At 37.6% G+C, this 21,704-nt stretch overlaps 2 protein-coding genes across 5 annotated transcripts in view; both read left to right on the forward strand.

Moving 5' to 3' along the window:
• ptprsa (protein tyrosine phosphatase receptor type Sa) overlaps window positions 1-4,422 on the forward strand; it is a 236,302-nt gene extending 231,880 nt beyond the window's left edge. For all 3 annotated transcript variants that reach the window (XM_068320339.1, XM_068320340.1, XM_068320341.1), the window contains one exon: window positions 249-4,422. In XM_068320339.1, coding sequence (XP_068176440.1) covers window positions 249-317 — 69 coding nt within the window. In that variant the 3' untranslated portion in view covers window positions 318-4,422. The remainder of the gene's footprint in view (window positions 1-248) is intronic.
• Window positions 4,423-13,324: 8,902 nt separating this feature from the next.
• Window positions 13,325-21,615, forward strand: tbxa2r (thromboxane A2 receptor). Of its 2 annotated transcripts, XM_068319317.1 has the most exons (4): window positions 13,325-13,549; window positions 15,565-15,658; window positions 16,782-17,642; window positions 20,453-21,615. In XM_068319317.1, exons 2-4 carry the CDS (start codon window positions 15,656-15,658, stop codon window positions 20,774-20,776), a joined length of 1,188 nt encoding a protein of 395 aa, XP_068175418.1. In that variant the 5' UTR covers window positions 13,325-13,549; window positions 15,565-15,655; the 3' UTR covers window positions 20,777-21,615. The 2 variants fall into 2 exon arrangements, with proteins under 2 accessions (XP_068175418.1, XP_068175417.1); XM_068319316.1 differs by lacking the exon at window positions 15,565-15,658.
• Window positions 21,616-21,704: the final 89 nt, after the last annotated feature.

Genomic DNA, 21,704 nt, shown 5'->3' on the forward strand with positions numbered 1-21,704 from the left:
CCTTTAGCATTTGACCATGTCAATGGCAAAGTTGTTTACTTGTAAGAAAGCACCAGGAATGCATTTAAACACACCTCACAGATGAGCACAATTACAATTGCTACTTAAACAGCATGGAAAATAGCATGAAAACTACAAATGCATCAGTCAGAGATTAGAGATCACAATTATTACCTTTTACTAGGCAGGAAAAAAAACCCTGGTATCATCAATTTCTAATGTGTTTCTTGTGTGTTTCTTCTCTGCAGGATGAGTACCAGTTCTGCTATCACGCAGCTCTGGAGTATTTAGGAAGCTTTGATCACTATGCAACGTAAAAAGCCATCTCTGTTCCCAAAATCCTGTCCCCCCCCGCCAGCCCCATCCCCCAGGCCCAACAGTCTCCTGAGCCATAGAAACTTTGAATTTGAAAAGATGACAACAGATGATGATAATACCGTCACTAATGCAGACACACCAAATGGAATCCCATTGTAGATTTTAGAAGTCAACGCCCAACCAAGCAGTGTAAATTAATTCCAGTTTGAATAAGAAATCCTTTGTAGGAAAATTGCCCATCATCCAGAAGAGAAAATCCTCATCAGGAGAGGAACCTGTGGCTCAAGCTGTGGGGTAGGAATCGATCAAAGTGTCAGACTGCTTGCTTTACCTCAAGTGTTTCAATGTGGAGGACACTGTAAACATTTGTGGACTTCCTCGAAAATATCTCCATTATACAACAGCAAGAAGCAACAGATGATGAAGGAAAAGGTGACAGTTAAATCAATGACAGGCAGATGGATGCAGCCAAGATTGGGTGACTTTCCTGTTTTTTGATACGCCAGTGTGTAAAAGAGAGTTCAAGTTTTTCTATTAACACATTTTTGTGAGCGATATCCAGAAAAATGACCGATTTGTGTTTGCCTGTGTGAACAACGATGGCTTTCCTCAAAGTCTGGTAAGACGAAAAATTTAAATATCGAAAACGTAATGAAACAAGAACATCTGGCATCAGATGAACCTTGCTGTTTTTCACACCACCACTCTGATGATATGCATAGTTTGTGTGAAAAAGCTTGGCCATCAGAGTATGCATTACATGGCTGCCTGTTCTCAAGCACTAATAGCTTAGAGAAGAAACCGTCAATGGTTTCCAGGAAGAAAACAGGAGGACATATCTTAAGATAGGTTACTTTTATGAATTGTGAACTTGTGTAAAATCAGTAATCCCAAGTCAGGTAACTACAGTGATGTGAAAAAGTACCGTAGTGTATTTCAAAAGTGCCCGAGGACGCTTGTGTCTCACTCACCAGAGATATTGGTGAAACCTTTGGCTGTTGCAATGAGCAGCAGCTGGGACATTCTGTGGATGGTCAAGTTGGGAGAAATGTCAACCGTGTCCCATGATCTTTTTACAATCACTCCTCTCTTTGGAACCATTGCATCATGGGGCTTTGCTGTTAACATTTACCATTTTGAAAAAGAGATAAATCAGATGGGTGAGAAGCTTTGGAACTAAAGGAACAACCAAACTAGGATTGCCACAGTTGGGGCTTTTGTGTACAGTGACCAACTCTCATCATTGGCGTTTTGGACTTTCTTTGTCTTAAAAGAATTATCTTCCTTTTAACTTTTTTTCATATTGTCTGTCAAAACCAAACATGCTGCTTATCTCTTTTATGCTGTACGTGTGACGCTCGAGGGTGAGAAAACCCTAAAACAAACGATGCCTGCTCTGCTAACCACTCACACTCAGGTGGGTGTGACCGAAAGTGCATCCACAGGGCAATTTTTTTTTCCAGTCTCTTTCATTAAATCATCTATTTCATTATACTCACTCAAGACAGTCAAGAGTGCAGAGGCCTGGTGCATTTTTAAAGCTGTATGTTCATGTGGTTGAAAATTTGGCCTTTAGCACCACCGTATGTGTGTTTGAATAGATGGATACACAAAGTAGTTGCTTTGGCTTTTGTCCTCCCTTTTGATATAGATCATGTCTATGTGGATGCTTAAGCCAGGCCAGACAGCTGAGTCAGATCTAAATGCCATGATGTGGTCATGAAGTCCTTGATGCAAGTTACTTGCACATCTTTAAGTAAAAGAAACTTGAAACAAATACTCTGAAAACAATTGTAGTTTGGTTTCGAGACACTAATATCGGTGTTCCAAAAAAAAAAGCTTCTGAAATCAACAACTTTTCATTGGAGATCAGTCTTTTTCATATTGGTGAGTACATGGATTTTGTGAGCATGGATGTGCACAAAACCAGAGCGATGGACAGAACTGTGTGTGATCTTTTCTTATTTCCAAAAAAGCCTTATTGTTACTGTAACATAATGAAACTATTAATGTTGTATTATGATGACTTATTTTACATTACATAGTTGACTTATTTTATTTCTTTTTTTGTTTTTTGTTTTTAACAAAGATGTTGTATCACCTTTTTTTAAAATTAGGAGAAAGAGAAATGCTTATTTGTTCATATTACTTTTAAAGACATTCTATTTTTTCACTGTAGAAATTTTAAGTATAACATTTATGTATATATGTATGTATGTGTGCATATACTGTGTGTGTGTATATATATATGTATATATACAGTATATATATATATGTATATATATATATGTATATATATGTATATATATATGTATATATGTATATATATATATATATATATATATATATATATATATATATATATACACACACACTGCACACTCATACATGCATATATATTAAAAAGCAGAATATAAAGATATATCCAAACACGTAGTATTAATTCAGCTTTTCTCCTCATCATCTTTTTTTATTCCAGCCAATGCTCATGTTTGAAAATGTGATGACTTTTTATTGGTTTACTTTTGCTTGTGTCTGTTTTTTGTAATCATAGAGACATTGTGCGCTTTGTGGAAACTAGCTGAGGCAACATCAGTCTGATGTGGAGATGCCATTTTTAAACCTTGCTGAGATTATTTGTCATCATTAACATGCAGACATTGGTATTTTTGTTGAATGATGAACTGGTCAGCAAAATATCAAGTCAGTCAAAATTTTAATCATCAGTTTTTGTTTGTTTATTTGTTGTTGTCCATGTCAACCCAACTTGACATACTGTACCCTTGTACTATTGTGTACAGACTATGACCCTCGCAGCTTTTAAGAAAATTAAGTTCTTTATCTTTTTATTTTTATTACTTTTCGGGCATATTGTGGTCATTCATTTAGTTAGATATCCACTAATAAACCTGTAAATAAACAAATATATAGATTATATGTATTTGTATCATTTGACCCTGAAGAACTCTAAAATACTTTAAATGGGGAGATAATTACAAAGATGGACGTTCTGCACCTATCTATCTGACTTTCTGGTGTTCATAAAGCCTGTTTTCTCTCCTTCTGAAATGTTCTTTCTCCAGTTCTGCTCCCTGGTCTTTGATAACCATTTTATTTTCAGTTTGTTTGTTTTTTCTGCTTTTATTCTCACCTGCTAGCAGCGAAAATGGGAAACAAGCCACCCTCTGTTCTCACACATATAGCCTCAATGAAGGATCCAAATATGCACCAGTGATTTGCTGGTAAAATTTAGGTGAGGACAACAAGTCAGTCCATTAAGTAACAACTAGAAATTTGGTAATCAACTTTTATGCCATTAAACTAAAACACCCAAAGGAGCTTAAAAGTTTATTGTAGTTAATAAATTATATGGGTGGAAGAATTGCAAAGGTGTTATTCATTTCTTCAAGGTTTCCCACAAATTCCGAGAAGGTGCCTCATTGTCTAACCACCTAAAATGACAAGGAATTGTCCATAAATATTTCATAGGTTGACAGATAATTACAGCTATGTGAAAGGCCACAGTCCAGGTGCAACATGTTACATTATTTTCTCCCCATTTCAGACATTGTACAGAACCATGAATAGCTTTTATTCTTTGCCGTGTTTCAAGAATGTTTCATTGAGGGACAAAGAAATAAATCAGGACGCAAAGAAGCAATGCAGTGTGATGCAACCAAGGAGGTACCGAGACAACCAAAAACTAAAAAATAATCTTTCCAACACAAACAGTAAACAGTGGGAAATGTCATTGAGACATCTCAATGAACTAAAGTTCTTTGCTCCTCAAGAGCAGAAGCTTTTGTAATGTGTTCCTATTTGGCTTCATGTAAAGATTCTACAGATTTTACTCAGATACTCTATTTGTGGGAAAGGAGACTGAGAAAAAACATGCTAACAAAATATGACATCAAAAAGAACATGTACAGTACATACAGATGAGAAGAAAAAGAACCCAAACACTGCAAAATAGTTTTCATTTATATGAGGGCCAAGAGCTATTACTTTCAAACTGTTACTTCTAACTGAAACAATAATTGGTTTAAAGCCACTGTGTATGTAGATATGTTGATTTTGTATTAAAGAAATGTTGTCTGAAAACCATTTCCTGTGATCCTTTTTGCCAACATGATATGATCTCTACTGGAGTGTCTAACTAGCAGCATTTCCACACAATATCCCTGTGTGTGCTTGGTTTGCAAATGGTTAAAGTTATTTAACATCTATACTTCAATTGTCCCACATGCTCTTTACAGGGCATTAATTATACTTATATACACATGAAATAAATCTATAACAGCCAGCAGGACAATGATGTCGATGCACACAGATGGTGTACATCCTTTGTTGATAAAGGGCTTGATTAAGTCACTCTTATATTTGTCCACTAGCCACTTCACAAATATATTATTAAGAGTCTTTAAGCCCTTCCTCAAACTTGATAAATGCCAGCCAGACAGGCTGATATTGGTCCGAGGTAAACCTTCACCTGGTGGCATATGCTCTTCCATCCATCCTCAGATATCTGATAACCTCATATTACTTGAAAAACATCTAGAAAACAAACAAAAATATTGGTGTCATGTTTTTAGAGTATGCCATGGTTTCACAGCCTGCAAGTCACAGCGCATCTTTGCACGTATGCGGTTTAATACAATACAGGTGATTTCAGAACTATTAAAATATCAGTTTTATTCAATACTTATATTTACTTGTAAGATTTACTGCATATAATTTTTTTTTAAACTTGATTTAATAAAGAGAACTTTGAATTACTCTTTATGACAAACTAAAAGCTGGTATGTCAAAATATTCAAAAATTCAAATAAAAAAAAAACTTGTAGTCCCCAAGGATCAGTCAAAGAAGCATTTGTAATACAGCAATGTCAAACTTCTAGCAAGTATATTCAGAAGTCTGCATTCAGCACTGCAGAGTTTCTGCATCTGTGGGATGTAGCATGGAAGAGATCAGCCCTTGGCATTGATAGCGGTCTTCCTCTCCTCTGAATTGTTAGGTCTGGTGTTCATCTTCTTCTTGACAAAATCTGACAGATTCTCACAGATCAGGTCAGGTGAGCTGTCCAGCTAATCAAGTTCAATAACACCATTCAAATATGGTCTGAGTAATTTTGGCACTGTGAGCAGATGTCAATTCCTGCTGGAAAAAAAAAAAAGAAATCAGCATCTCCATAAAGGTGGTCACTAGACAAAAGCAGGAATTTCTCTACTATCTCCTGGTTGATAGCTGCAAAGACTTGTTACTTAAAAACTCATGGAACCAATGATGACATGGACGTCAAACCATCACTGACTGTGGACACGTCACACTGAACTTCAAGTAACTTGGATTCTGTGCCGTTCCATTCATCCTCCCTACCCTTAGACTTGTTACCAAATGAAATGCAAATTTTAATTTCATCTGAAAAGAGGACTTTGGACCACTGAGCAATGGTTCAGTTCTTCTTCTCCTTAGCCCAGGTAAGACACCTCTAATATTAATGTGGTTCATGAGTGACCTGACACAATATTGGCTGTCACTTGGAGCCTGTTTCCTGGACACATACAGTATATGTGTGTCGGCTCTCGGTCTTCTGAATCCATCATCATTCCACTCCTTGTGAAGCTCCCTCAAGTTCTTGAATCAGCTTTGCTTGACAATCTTCTCAAGTCTGCAGTCATCCGTGTTGTTTATGTGCCTTTTTTAAAATCCCACATTCCCCTTCAATGCAACTTTTCATGAACATGTCTGGATACATCAGTCTGTGACCAGGAAATCCTTTCAGCAATGCTTTTTCTGTAGTTTATAATGGATGGTGTCAATGAGTGTCTTCTGTACAACTGCCAAGTCAATGATATTCCCCATGATAGTGTGTACTGAAACAGAGATTTGTGGACTTTATATAGTATAGATAGGAAGAAAGTAGGTTTTATCGGAAATATTCTAATATTTTGAGTTGTCTATTTTCTGGGCTGTAGGCATTAGTTATCAAAAGAAATTAAACCTTGAAAAATATTAGTTTATATAAACAGTAGTATAAAATTTTATGATATGATTTTTTGAGCTGTCCTAAACATGCTAATTAAAACCCAGAGGAGAGTTAAAGCAGTTGAACATATGCATTTATAATTATATTTATAACAGTATTTTAATCAGGTATTACTTTTAGTTGCAGCACACAAAAATGTAGACAAAACGTTTACGATACAAGAAAAATCAAACCATTATTACAGTGTAGGTTCTGTTATGCATTCAGTTCAATAAAGGATTCTATATACAGTACTTCAATTATCTCATAGGGCACGTTTCCTTAATTTTATTTATTTTTTGGTTAATTTTTTATGCTTTGCACTTAATAATTTATTTGGTACCCTCTACAGATAAAATGTGTTTATTATAATTTGTTATAGTTTGCTATAGTTTAAATAGTGGTTGGCAGTTTTCTGAACCATCCCACCAACTCAAGTTCTCAAATGTGTTGTTTGTATGTAAATGAATGTCTGTTTGAGTCACATGTACATCAGCTACAGATGATGTGGCTGAAAATCTGTGCTGTAGTTTCCATAATCAGCAACATATGGTAATGTTCTGTCACGACTCAAGAGGATTGTTCTTCATTAAAGATAATATATGTGGAATTAAAATTTACTTTTGTGTTATTACTTTTCCTCTCAAAGCGTTGCATTTTAGTCCATTCTTTTAACAGCATCAAGCCAACAGACTGAGTGTGAGGGAAAGCAAAGAAGTGAATTAGGGCGGTGATTATGTGGTGATTCAGACAGCAGCTCATTAGGACCCAGCTAAGCAAGCAATCAACGAATTGATGTGACAGTGGACTCAAAAGCTACAGAAATTTGTAATAAATGGCAAAGCAATAAATTGGATTATCCACAGCCCCGTGGCCAAGCTCTTTTTGTTGCAAATGACAAATCCATCCAATCACGCCACCAAAAGAGTCAAAAGAACAAGGATGAAATGTCTTGTGTTGCACTGGCTGTAGAGGTCAGTTGTCTAACATGTGCCTTGTTTAAGGTGTGGTTTTCTAGAGGTCATTTCTGGATTAGACTCAGATCTCTGAAACGACAGACCATTTGATGTTTATGACCACCCTATATAATAAGAGATTTACTGACACCAACCAGGACAGTAAAGGTGTCTGAGGGGTAGCATGTAACATACCCTCTTATTCACAGAGGACAAAGAAGCTCTGCACTGAGATCTTCATGTTAATTAGCAGCCAAGGAGCCATAATAAACACATAAACTGCACAGACAGCAGGATCTTTTCTTACCTCAGGGTATTCTGAGTTTAAAGTAATGGATTCGCTCCACCTATTTGTCAAATCATGGTTATTGAATGGCACTAACATGGCTTGAGCACAGAGTGAGAATAGACTGAAGTGACATTAATGGACAAAGACAAGATGGATGGATGGATGGATGGATGGATGGATGGATGGATGGATGGACGGACGGATGGATGGACGGATGGATGGATAACCAGTAACAGCTAAACATGAAACTGTTTTTGCTCATTGTGCTTTCCCAACTGAATAAAATAGATACATATTTTCTCAAAGAGCTTTGCTACCCTCTAGAGGATATTATGCGGTATGACAGTATTTTGTTTCCCAAAAGGAGAACCATTTTGATATTACTGTACTCGATTTATGATGAAAGTTGTCGATATGTTCAATTGCACCATCTTCTCCAGCTTATATGAATATTGTTGTGACTTAAATTCAATATTGATAAATCCGTCCATTTCAAAAAACACTTTTGACTCAACAAAATTAAGATGCAACATACACTGTTTTGAGAAGTATTTGTAGAAGTGTTAGCTCACAATTTTGTTTGTCCAGTCTCCCTCATGCTTTTTTCATTTAATTTGTCCTTCTCTCGTCGGTCATGACAATTGAGAATTTTCTAAAGTTGGTGGACAAAAGTGGATAGTATTGGTATGGTATTCGCCCTTGCCTTAAACCTAGAACACCATCGCCAATTCACTTTCACCTGAGTAAAAGTACTGTCAATGTATTTACATGATTTTCAATATGTTGCATTTGTATGAGTGTCTTGCCTCCCTGGGCAGTTTCTGCATTGTCTTTGACGTCTTTGAAGGTGTTGATGTTTTCTTACCCAAAGGCCCACTTTTTCCTACAGACTAACTTCACCAGGGAAATCTCAAAGTGGACCAAAAACTATGCTTCCATGTCATTTTTTTTCTGGAATTTTTTTGTTCTCTATTCCTAATTTTTCAATAATTTTAGGACATGTTTTTTAGGGTACCCACTCGACATTTTTCTTTCATTTTGTTAATGTCACAGTAGAAAATAAAAGACAAACACTCTATTTTGTCATGTGTTGTCATATTTTGATAAGAAATACTTTTTGTTGGGTATATTGTATCAGGTAAAAATCACCCGGGTTTAGTGATGGTGTTACTATTGTAAGTGGTGGTGTTCTTGGGTTAATGAAGTAGTCATAATTATTCTTTGGTGGCTCCCATAACTGCATCATGCACTGTCAGTGTTCAAATAAACAAGTTGATTTTGTTTTTTTATCTACATTTTTATTTTTTGTTTAGATATAATATAATGCTGGTGCTGGCAGCAGGACATATATTAATTTTTAAATGTTTCATTTTTTTAAGCCCATCAATTTGATTTATAACTACTTAATCAAACCATCTCCCACAAGTATGATTATAAACTTGGTTTAAGTAAGATAATTATGTTACTCATTAAATTACAAACTAACAAATCATAGATTGATGTGCAAACATTTTAAAAATGACAGCTCCTCATCTGGTCTCAGTGTGGAACATACAGTATTTTGCCATGTTGGTGTCACCTCCAATGCTTGAAGGACAATATTTTATCTTTTGTGTTATCTCCTTAAAGCATGTCCATATGAGACCATTGATCATGTGTATAAAGTCTGATTTATTTTAGAGCTGTGGCTGAAAAGAATAGTTTGTCATTCTTGTGAAGTACTTTTCCAATGTGTGTGTCCTTAAAAAGCAAAGCATTGTTATGTCTTTACTCCAGATGACAGCCTGGTTTGGATTTACCATCATCTCTCATGACCTACAAACTGCATAAGCAGTAAAACTAGTCCAGCATAAAATCATTACATGTTAAGAAATCTGATCCTAAACACTTCGATTTTTGTCTCAAATGTCAGCTAAAAAAACTTTTGTTCATCAAAATGCATTAATTACTGCCATTAATGGCACAGTAATAGAAAATAGACATCAAAATGGTGGCAAACAACAAAACCCTAAAGGACTCTAGATTGCTCCTGAATGAATATTGCAACAACAATTAAGGATCCATGAAACCATCAGCAGTGAAACCATGAAAGCTTCCCTGTAAACATATCCATTTGGTTACATTTAAATTCTATTCCAGTAAAGTGGGAACATCAGAAATTGATTTTATACTAAGAAAAAATGATGATAATGTAGCATAACTATAGTTCTTCTAACATGTGAGGCCTCTTACAAGGTGCCACATATTAAACCAATAATCCAAATGGATGCACAGTAGGAAATTTGCGTAATGTCAGTCAGACATCCTTATTATAACCCACAAATGAACCCTGTACAAGAAAGTATCTCTATCTCCTGAGGTTTTCCTGTTTCTCCACCTGAGCTGTTCAAATTTACGTATGATGTGAGCTAAGATTACCATTCTGTAGCATTCCTCTGGGCAGGGTAGTGTGGTATTAACATAAAGTGGAACGAAAAGGACAAGTCATCAAACTGATCCATGTGAAGTGTAGTGCTTTAATGGCAAGTAAATGATATCTGCCTCTAAGAGAAATTCATGCCGAGGTGGCATCTGTTTATTCAGAGAAAATCTTTGTCCCTCTAGTGGCTCAGTCCTGCAAGCTACATATGAGATCTAAGAATGCAATTTGGAGAGTACAATATCAAGTTGCTAAAAATAAGTCTAAGTGTAAGCAACCCAATATAGATATGCAGGGTGTCAACATAACAAAATGTTTTCCAAGATAATGGAATTCATCGCTTTGTTTGGGAAGCTGAAAACTAACACGAGGCCAGCTCTGATGTCACCAGTGATGTTTCTTTGCATCTTTCTTTGTTTGCGTTTCTCCTTGTTTATAGATAAAAATACCAGGAATATTGTTAAGTTAGCATTTATTGGGTCAAATTTTATTACTGTTACCATTTCCTCTTTGTGTTTCAGAGACAAAAGGAAGAGGTTCTTCGACTGGGGTGTGAAGATCAACAACAGACTGAACTGGGAAAGGGAAAGGTACAGGAATCATTCCTGCCACAAGCTATTGCTCTGTACAATACCTCTAACATATCAGAGTTCCACCACTCTGATGTTTAGACATGGCTTTCATTAAGTCCAGTGTATTGCCACTGAGGGTCAAACTATATCATTACCTGACACTAGGGTATTATAATTATATAATTATTATTGTTAATATTTTTTAATATTATTCCCTCTCCCCTTATGTCTTAATTTTTCTTCACCAAATATTTTCCCTGTTTCTGTTTGTTCTGTGTGTCTGAATGCTGCTACAACATTTAAATTTCCCAATTTCGTTTCAATAAAGTGTATCTCATCTTAATTTATACACTAAGTGACATCATCAGTGATGTCACTGGCTTGGAGAAAATGAGTAGAAATTGAATGTTCTCATTTAATTTATGATTGACGAGTAGAAAGTCAATGTTCTCATTTTACTTATGATTATGATCTTCATCTGTTGCAGAAAATGTATATATATTTTTCTGCAACAGATAAAGATCATAATTATATATATATATAGTTGGGGTTTTTTTTTTAGACATCAAAAATCCAAGAGTACATCAGGAAGATGGCCCCAACAGATGAACTGCTCAATGAATGCCTTAGACAGCAGAAACCTGAGGAGGAAGAGGAGGAGGAGGAGACAACATGGAGGGACAAGCCCCTACACGGCATGTACCACCGTCAGATAGAGGAAGTGGCTGATATCAAGAAGACCTACCAATGGCTGAATAAAGCTGGACTGACAGACAGCACAGAGGCACTGATCATGGCAGCACAAGAACAGGCCCTAAGTACAAGGGCAATAGAGGCCAATATCTACCACAGTAGATCTGACCCAAGGTGCAGGCTATGTAAAGAAGCCCCAGAGACACTCCAGCATGTGGTAGCAGGGTGTAAGATGCTCGCCAGCTCAGCATACATGGAAAGGCACAACCAAGTAGCTGTGATAGTGTACAGGAACATCTGTAACCAGTATGGACTGGAAGTACCCAAATTCCAATGGGACATACCACCGAAGGTGGTTGAGAACGACAAGGCTAAGATCCTGTGGGACTTCAGCTTCCAGACCGACAAACAGCTACTGACTAACAAACTGGACATAGTGGTGATGGACAAAGAGCAGAAGAGAGCAGCGGTGATAGATGTGGCGATTCCAGCTGACGCCAACATCAGGAAGAAGGAACACGAAAAGATTGAGAAATATCAAGGGTTGAAAGAACAGCTGGAACAGATGTGGAAGGTTAAGGTTAATGTGGTCCCCATGGTAGTAGGAGCACTTGGGGCAGTGACCCCCAAACTGGAAGAGTGGCTCCAGCAGATTCCTGGAACAACATCTGAAGCCTCAGTCCAGAAGAGCGCAGTCCTAGGAACAGATAAGATACTGCGCAGAACCCTCAGACTCCCAGGCCTCTGGTAGAGGACCTGAGCTTGAGGATGACACACAGATACCACCCCACAAGGGTGGGAGGGACATTTATATATATATATATATATATATATATATATATATATATATATATATATATATATATATATATATATATATATATATATATATATATATATATATATATATATGATGTGGTTACAGGAGGGAGGGTTTCAACTTTGTTGGGTTAAGAGTCACTAACTTAATCACTTTCCAGTGTTCAGGTGATTTACCTTAAACTTAGAAGAGATATCGGAAAAGGCTACATTAAGTTGCATATGCACTATCTTTGTTACTGCATTTCAGACTTCTGCATGAGTCCAAGTCTTAAGCAAACATTGACGTCTGCACTATATGCGTCAAGTTGAACAAGTTGAGTTATATAAACTGGTAAAAGTACACTTGGTTTGAAGGCATGTTGAACTTTCTTTTCCCCACTCCAGGATAGTTTTGATTGGAATGTTGGTGTCGTTAAACTAGTTACTAATAATTTCATTTTTCAGTTATTTGCATCTGAAACCTTCTTATACCTGGGGGGGGGGGGGTTTCAACGATCAGATGTTTGTCATTTGGAGCTACCAACCATTTAGACATCATTAACATGTTCTTTGTGCCTTTGTGTCAGGATTTGCAGTTGCTCCTTCTCTCTCTCCTCTTCTGTGTCACACCTGAGTCCCACCTACCTGGGCGTGGCCACTCCCTGCAGCAGAGCAGCACACCTGTCTTCCATTTCCAACCTCCAGACCTCCATGAGGACCAGCTTCCCACCATCCATCGCCAGTTCCTTTGTACTGCTAGTCATCTGGTCCACCATCTCACCACATTCTTTTGTTAAATAAATCTTTTTTTTTTTGTTACCTGGCGTGCTTGGCATTTGGGTCCTACAATAAACCTTGACACCCTGCGTGCATTTTCCCATTACACAAGCATACACAATATATAATAGCGTACATGAATAAAAATTTAAAACCAAATAAGAGAGGTCTGTGTAGATTCTCATTTATCCAGGTCATGCTTATCCAAAGTTGTTTCCACTGGACAATCTACTGGACTTCCAGTCCAGTGGATTGACTTAGGAACTTTTGGCAAATATGAGGCACGCTTTTTCCTCCATTACACCCCACTTGTTAAAGTCAGTTTGATGATTTACTGCATCTCTCTGTTAATCATTCTTCTGTGCAGAATACCATGTGGTGCCGTCCTACAGCCCTTCCCCTTCTGGGGAGGGGCAAATTGAGTTTAGGAGGTTGGAGTGGGAGAGATGAGTATCTCAGCTGCTGTGAGAAAGTCTTAGAGCAAGGAGCAGTGAGGTGGTGCTTAGTGTTACCAGACTGCTGCACAACTTAATGGTGGACTTTATTCCCAGGGTGCGTGTGAAATGTTTACAATCTCGCCCTCTTCCTGTGACTATTGTTTGTGTTATCATCATTAAATCTTAAAAGTAAAAGTGAAAGATGCCTTTGATGGAGTAGGAACAACAGTCAACTCAGTGCTTGAAAGAACTTCTATAATGGTAAGACAAATTTGACTAACTAAAAGCATTTATATATACAGTATTTATATATACGGTATATAAATATAATAGAATGAAGAAATATTCTGGAACATTATGTATATAGCGGTTTTTGTAATTTAAAAGTTACCATAGTGAACCTGAATAGAAGGAAATACCATACCATAGTTCTTATGTATCATCCCAAGTGTATTTCAAGTTACACAATGTTACTTGAAAGAATTAATATTTTAGACTTATAGCAGTTTTGGGGGAGAAAGCTGTAGTGACTACATCAATGCTGACAAGTTAATATTTGGCCACAAAGTACAGTAATGAAAAGGAATTAGTTCAACATTTTAATAAGTAATGAAACTATCCAACTCCAGGCTGCATTTACCGGTGATAATGATATTTATTGATTCCATATATGGTTGAGAGTTTGTCTGTTACACTTTTAGGATAGCTTAATGCTAGAAAGGCTTTATTGGCTGTGTAATTCCTAAAGAATTTGGCTTGTGTCACTGGTGCAGAGAGACAGATTCCATTCACATGTTGTTTTTATTTGTAAACCCCTTATAGATTTGTAGGATTCGTGTGTATTAGTACATCTTGTCTTGAGAATGCGATGCACATTAACATTTTATATTATAGAATGTTATGAACAAATTGTATAAAGAAGTTTGCAACATGAAAATGGAAACTATTCATGGGATTCAGCTGGAATAAGTTAAGTATTGGATGGGCAGAAGGATTCTGGACCTTTCACAAGGTTTTCATTCCATGCACTTACATTTCAAGCACTTAAAAGTGCAGTTTAATGGATGGGGTCTTATGGAACAGGCCTGTTCACTGTCTGAAAATTTCCACACATTCATCATTATCCTTATGATGTATTTGTACCTCGTGATTACGTTTCTGTGCTAATAGTCTGAATAGCAAACCACTGGACTGCCTTGGTGAACCAGTTATGCATATGACTTATTGATTTTTGGTACTAAAGGGCACTGGCTAATGGTACACTAAAGAGGTCTTCATGGACATGCAACATTGGCGCCAACCTTATTCTGTTTCATGCTATCAGGTCCTAAGTCATGGAAGTACTGTACTGTAGTGTACTTGACAGAAATGCTGAAAACAACTTTCCTAAGCCACATTTAGAAACCCACATCAAATGTCAAAGGTGTTGTTGTTTTTTTACTTTAAGGCAAGTCTCTTGTAATTTCAGCATTAATCTGTGTGTTACATGCAATTTGCATTTCACTTGGATTGTGATATATGTTGAAGAAGACCAAGCTGGAAAATAATGGAATACATTGTTCCCTTCTGTTTGTTCGAAGTGTCTCACTTTGAAGATCTGAAAAGGTTATGTGTTATAGATCTAGTTACTAAACACATTCATGTCTCATAGCAGATCTTTGTATTTTGTGTAATTCCACATATACACTCACAATTGCATGATAGACTGCCACATAAATATTCAGCAAAACCGCAATTAATCATTTTTCATGTTTGATTTGACTTATTATTCATCATAAATTCTACATTCACTTCGTTTGAAGTTGGCTTCACACTGTTTGATAATGACGGGTAGTATCAGTAGGGTCCGACCATTAGCGAACACATCACAGCCCGATTAATACAATGTGCACTCATTTCCTCTGGTTTCTCTTAGGCTCTTTACCAGTTTCGCTGGCTGCATTTCCTGCCAAGATATGCCTCCACCATCTATTTTTGTCACTGTTTCACTCTCTTCATCTACGGGTCATGCTGACACCGTCTGCATGAGTTTAGTGTACGTTTTGCAATACACTCAGGGGTGGCAGTAGCTTATTCCACTATTATTATTATCATTAATAATAATAATAATAATAATAATAATAATAATATTACAATGTGTCAAAATGAGGAAAGTTTGCTTTGATATTACTTTTATATAGTAGGTATTACAGTCACTTTTTGGTCTTAGCAAAGATGTGTGAAATTAACCAAAATCTTACACTATGTTGTAAGCACTTTCCATTGCTCTTCTTCAGAAAACACAGCGGTGTGGGCTCAGCTGTCTGAAAGCATTTTATGGTGGGCTACATTAATGCTACCTCTTTCATCTCTGACTGCTTCCATTAAATGGTCAGTGCACTCAAATGTCTAAACCCCGTCTGTCCTTGATATGTGCCCATACGCTCTTTATGGGGTTTACATGGGGTTGTCAGGTCAATCCACTACAACACATTTGTATGTTGGTTGGTCACCTTCATATTTGTAACTTATACTATGAAGTGTCTCTGTTTTGGGGCGGCAGTAGCTCAGTGGGTAGAGCAGGTCGTCCAATGATCTAAGATCGGCGGTTCGATTCCCGCTTCCGACCATTCAGTCTTGGAGTGTGAGCTGGAAGTGGGAGGTGCCAGATCACCTCCCGAGCACCGCAAAGGTGCCCTTGAGCAAGGCACCGTCCCCTTCACAAGCTGCTCATTTGGGGCGGTCCAAAGATGGGGCTGCCCGCCACTCAGCCTCCCTGTATATACTGCATGCCTACAGGCCCCATGTGTGTGTGAATGGTTGTTTTAAAAGCCTGTACAAAATAACATATACGTATGCATGATTATTAACAATGAGTGAAAACAAAATAATTTCCCTCCGGGGATCAATAAAGTGTACTTCTTCTTCTATGTCTTGTTTTGTTTTTTTCTGCTGATGATAGGATACTATAGGATAAGCCCAGTTTCAGATAACTGTAAAAAGAATAGGTATACAGTGCACCCTCACGCATTCGCGCATCAAAGATTGCGACTCCACCTCATTGCAGATTTTTAGTAGGCAGTCACTTGATACAGTACACGCATTCTATTGGCTGACGGCATCCGGAAGTGCGCTCGGTTCCATCAGTCTCGGACTTTCGTGAGACACAAAAGTGCTTAAAACAGTCTCTAAGAGTGTGGAAAAAGGAGATACAGATAGAAAGTGGTTTCATATGAGTATGGGGAGGATTCATAAACTTTTAAATTACCGTAAATAATAAGATAAATAGATTGTGATCTCGATCGCTGATTCCTCAATCGCGTGTGGTTCCTGGAACGCATTAACCGCGAAGAACAAGGACGCACTGTATACAGAAATGAGTAGATGAATAGAAACCTGTTTTCAATAACACTGGTTTTTCAATGAATTGTCGTTTAAGTTTTACTTATTGCAAAATAAACTTCTTGTTATAGAGAATTGGTTGTAATTGAACTTCTCTCTTTTTGTTTTCAAGGAGAGTTCTGTTGGCTTTCCATCACAGACTCACCTGAAAGAAACAACGGCACTCCAGCTGACCACCATGAACGACTCAGTCCTGCCGCTCAACAATACCCCACTATGTTACTCCATCAACAGTCCCCCATTCAAGTACCAACCCACCATTGCATCGGCTTACTTCTCATGTATTTTGAGTGGTTTGGGCCTCACCTCAAATCTCTTTGCCTTCATAGCTCTGCTTAAATCCTTCCGGCGGACACATAGCAAATCCCGGTCCTTCTTTCTGATCTTTCTTGGTGGCCTGGTCCTCACTGACTTCATGGGTCTTCTGGTCACAGGCTCCATTGTTGTCTCTTTCCATGTTACACACTTTAATTGGCGCCAGTTAGATCCATACTGCCACTTCTGCAACTTTATGGGCATGTCAATGGTCTTCTATGGACTATGCCCCCTGCTCCTTGGTGCAGCCATGGCTGTCGAGCGCTTCATTGGCATTAATCGACCATTTGCACGCTCCAGTAGCATCTCTAAGGGCCGGACTGTCTCTATGGTGCTGATAGTGTGGTTGGTTGCAGGCTCCATAGCTTTGCTGCCCCTAACAGGTATTGGGAGCTACCACATGCAGATGCCCGGCTCTTGGTGTTTTTTCAACATCAGCTCTGAGGGAAATGACCTGGCATTCTCCCTCCTGTTCTCCTTGGTGGGTTTGATGTGCATCGCTGTGTCATTTTTGCTGAACACAGTGAGTGTTGTAACCCTGATCAAGGTGTGCTGCGGAGAGGATAGGGCACAGCGCCGTCGTGATCATGAAGTGGAGATGATGGTCCAGCTCATACTCATCATGGTCATTGCTTCTATCTGCTGGTGCCCACTCCTGGTGAGTTTGTCCATTTCCAATCAAATAGTGTGGATATCTATGTCTTTATGTCTGGTTTTAAAGATGATGGTGAAGTTGCAATACACTTGTGAAATTTGCTGTCAAAATATTCAAAATAAAAATTTGATTTGAGAAGATAAAGACAACACCACATAATTGATGGTCTCAACTATGTTCAGAAAGCAAGAAAATCCACAAATTAACTTTGACAAGCTGTGAAGTGAAACCAATTTTAGGTGACTACTACATGAGGCTCACTTAGAAAAGGTTATGGGTTTGCAAAGCTATTATCAAAGGGTGACGACTTTGAGGAATCTCAAGTATAAAACATATTTACAATTCTGTCATAGTTTATAGTTTGCTACATAACTCCATATGTCTGCTTCAGTATGTATTTCTAATGCCGAAAGTCATTAAAAAACCTGCTGAATGACAAGGTGTATCCAAACTTTTTACTGGTACAATAAACACAATGATAAATTATAAAAAATTATAATAATCATGAAAAATATAATTTAAAAAATAATGTAGATTAACTATGATAACTATTTTATTATAACATATTAATTAAATATACTGTATGCTAGGAATTGAAAAGCCTTTTTTGTAAGATTGTTCATTAGAACAATAGTCTAGGTCTGTCTCCATAGTCTAGGTCTGTTGTGTCAAATGCTGGTGCATTTAAAGGAATAAACAGAATAGAAATGCTGGGGGAAGCATTAGCTTAGTCCACTGGGTCTTGGGCTGGGGACCAGATGTGGCCAGCTCAAGGCCCACACTGCTGAGCACTGCTGAGGAGCCCTTGAGCAGGGCACTGACCCTTTACGAGTTGCTCATTTGGCCGCTTCACAGGGGGCGCTCTACCTCCCTGCATACCTACAGGTCCCTTGTGTGTGTGTTTTCGGTTCTGTACCCCATACGTGCATACATGTAATGTACTGACAAGAGTAAAAAAGCAAATATAACAAATATAAAATTTGATTATTATTATGACTATAAACAACATCTACAAATGTCTTAACTCACCAAAACATATTACCTACAAGGCAGTTGATGCAAAGTTAAAAGCATTCATTATCACAATACTGTAAATGGTCTGAAGAACCTTAACCCAGACACTGTCTGCATAGTTTCTATTGTCAGCATGACCCATCAACTGTTTGAAGCATAATGAGGTCCTTTCATCTGCCGCTTTTGTACATGGTTCATTTCCCCTGAGCAATTCTTCTTCCTAAGTGGTTTATGTGATATGAAAGTCTTACCCTGGATCAGAGAGCTGCTTGGTACCTGACATCTAACTGCTAGCACATGGATAAAAGCAGCCCTTTCAAAGTCCTTTTATTTTTAATCACAGGTTGGATTTTATTATTGTTTCTGCTGCATTAACAGTGCACTCAACAACGAAAGAATTCATACCATGAATCTGCTTGCGCACATGTTTGACTGACGGGTCACTTGCTTCTGTTGCTTCATTACATCTATTTTCCACAAGTTACTAGTTGCTAAGAACTTAGCCATTACTGTCTCAATGGAAATGATATTTGGACCAATAGGACTAGCTGCAAAAGTACAATGATAATTTGAATGAATCTCCAAAATCAGCCAAACAATGGAGATGCTGGAGGATTCACATAAAGATGTTGTTGTTGTTGTTGTTGTTGTTTTACAATGAAATCAAAATAATTATTTGCTCTGAGTGAGATGGTGAACCTTTTTAATAACATGAATCACGATCTTTAAGCACAAAATAATACCATAAATAAAATCATAAAGTTTTACTGCTTTGTTCACATAATGATACAATATTATCTGGCTTTCCATTCTGCATGCATTAAGGATCAGAGAAATGACTAAAAGGACCAAAGTCACTTGAATGGAGAACATATTTTTCTGCACCTCGCACAGATATATATTCTGATGACTGGGGTGATTGCTGATCCTGTAAGAGATGAAAAAATTTTGTTCTACATACGAATGGCCACCTGCAATCAGATATTTGACCCCTGGATATACACCATGTGTCAAGTGTCCTGCCTGAGGCGAGTAAAAAGTAAAGCACATCTGAAAGGCATTGTAATATTTATAAAAAGTTTTCCCACTGTTAACCTTCGTCATCTTCTTATGCTTCAACATGTCCTAAATATCTGGCATCTACATTTGTGGCTGAACTCATTTGTGTGTCACAGTTTATGCCATACAGCTACCCATTGGCCCAAATTTGAAGAAACGCTTGATCATGCAGGCATCGTCCCAACATGGTTTTCCAGATGCTTTGTATGAGTCATTCCATTCTCCCTGTTAATAAACACTTCAATTCCAAAGTTTCATCCTTTTGTCATGTTTGTTTATTTCACTTGTGCACGCTGTCATTTCCTGATAGCTAACTCCCTGCATGTTGTGGTTAATCCTACTCAAGAATTTCTTTGAAGAAGATCGACGGAAATCCTTACAGATAAGAAGTAAACTGAGTTTATACTCAGTATTTAGAATACTTACGAAAACACAATGTACTTTAGAAACCAGGAGCTTGAAGTAGCTTTATTTCCCAACAAGAACATTGATTGTACTTCCTGAGAATAAGAAGCTAACGGTGTAGCAGCAGCCTGGTCAGTGTTGATTGGCATTTGCATTATTAACCAGGTTATTTATTTTTCCTTTCATTCCTTATTTCTTATCCTGTCTTTCTCTCTATTTTCAACTATAATCTGCTGTTTTCTGCTGCCTGCCTCTCACACCTTCTTCCATCTGTTCTCTGTCTCATCTTTCCTTCATCCTTCCTTCTTTCTCTACTACTTTCTCACATCTACCAGGTTTTTACTGCACAAACTGTGCTGTCCGGAGTTCCTCTCCAGATCAGATCCCTACTGCTATGGATCCGGTTCGCCACCTGTAACCAGATCCTGGATCCATGGGTATACATCCTGTTTCGCAGGGCAGTCCTTAAAAGAATCTACCCTCGGTTCGACTGGTCTCGGGGCTCCATCATGACCTTGTACCCATCTTTAAGCAACACCATCCGTAGGTTCACTCGTTCTTCTTTTGGGAGTGCCCTGAGCTCCGATGTAATAGAAGAAACATCTAAATCAACAATAATGGACACGTCTTCAGTGAAGCAATCCCCTCGTCCTTTGTGAACAGTTGTATTTAAGTTATTGTAGTTGATACTGGGGCTAAACTATATGTTTGAGTGTGTTTTTGGACTAGATGAAGCCAAGCTGCACCAAGGTTCAATTGTAATTTTATTCCATTGAAATGCTTAGCACTATTAGAAATGTTAATTAAATTTTAAGTATAATTTTAAGTATAAAGAGTGGCTGATTAGCTGAGTGATTAAATCTGAGATCTAATGGTAAATGATTCAAAATTTAACTATTTGGAGGTTCATTCAACCTTTATTCATATAAAGTGGCCCAATCAAGGCAGTGTCTGTCATTTTTATGAGTTCTCAGTCTAAATAAGAATGGAATAGAAACAGAGAAATATACAGTGAGGAGCATAAGTACTTACATCCCTCTTCCTATTTTCTGCCACTTAGTAAATAGGGAGAGGCCTGAAATGTTCATCATAGACGAATTTCAACTGTTAGAGACTTTTTTTTTAAATCTGGAAATCACATCGAATGATTTTTCAGTGATACAGTATGTACTGTACTGGGTTGTAAATACACTAAAAAACACTGTATACATGCTTCCAAACTGTACAGAGCCTCTAGAGGGACAGTGGTAATTTTTATAAGCTCCTGGTGTGAACCAAATGTTCTTGTGTGGACAAGAAAGTCTCCAATGCTTACAAGAAACTGGGTCATGAACAAGAGACTATTTCCTATGTACAGAGGGCCCTTCCTGTGCACATGGAAAATGTTCTTGTGAGAAATATAGTATGTCAACCGAATTTCTTTCAGTGTGGAAACACTGAATGATAGCATTCTGTACATTTTATATTTGAAGTAAAGAAACTGTGGATACTAAAATTCTCCCGTGAGCATCAGAAAATTCCTTACGTGCAGGTAACCTGTACAGATTTTTTTTTTTTTGCCATGTGCCTGGGAAATTACAAACAGCA

Source organism: Antennarius striatus, chromosome 7, assembly GCF_040054535.1.
Source record: "Antennarius striatus isolate MH-2024 chromosome 7, ASM4005453v1, whole genome shotgun sequence".
Classification (NCBI taxonomy): domain Eukaryota; kingdom Metazoa; phylum Chordata; class Actinopteri; order Lophiiformes; family Antennariidae; genus Antennarius; species Antennarius striatus.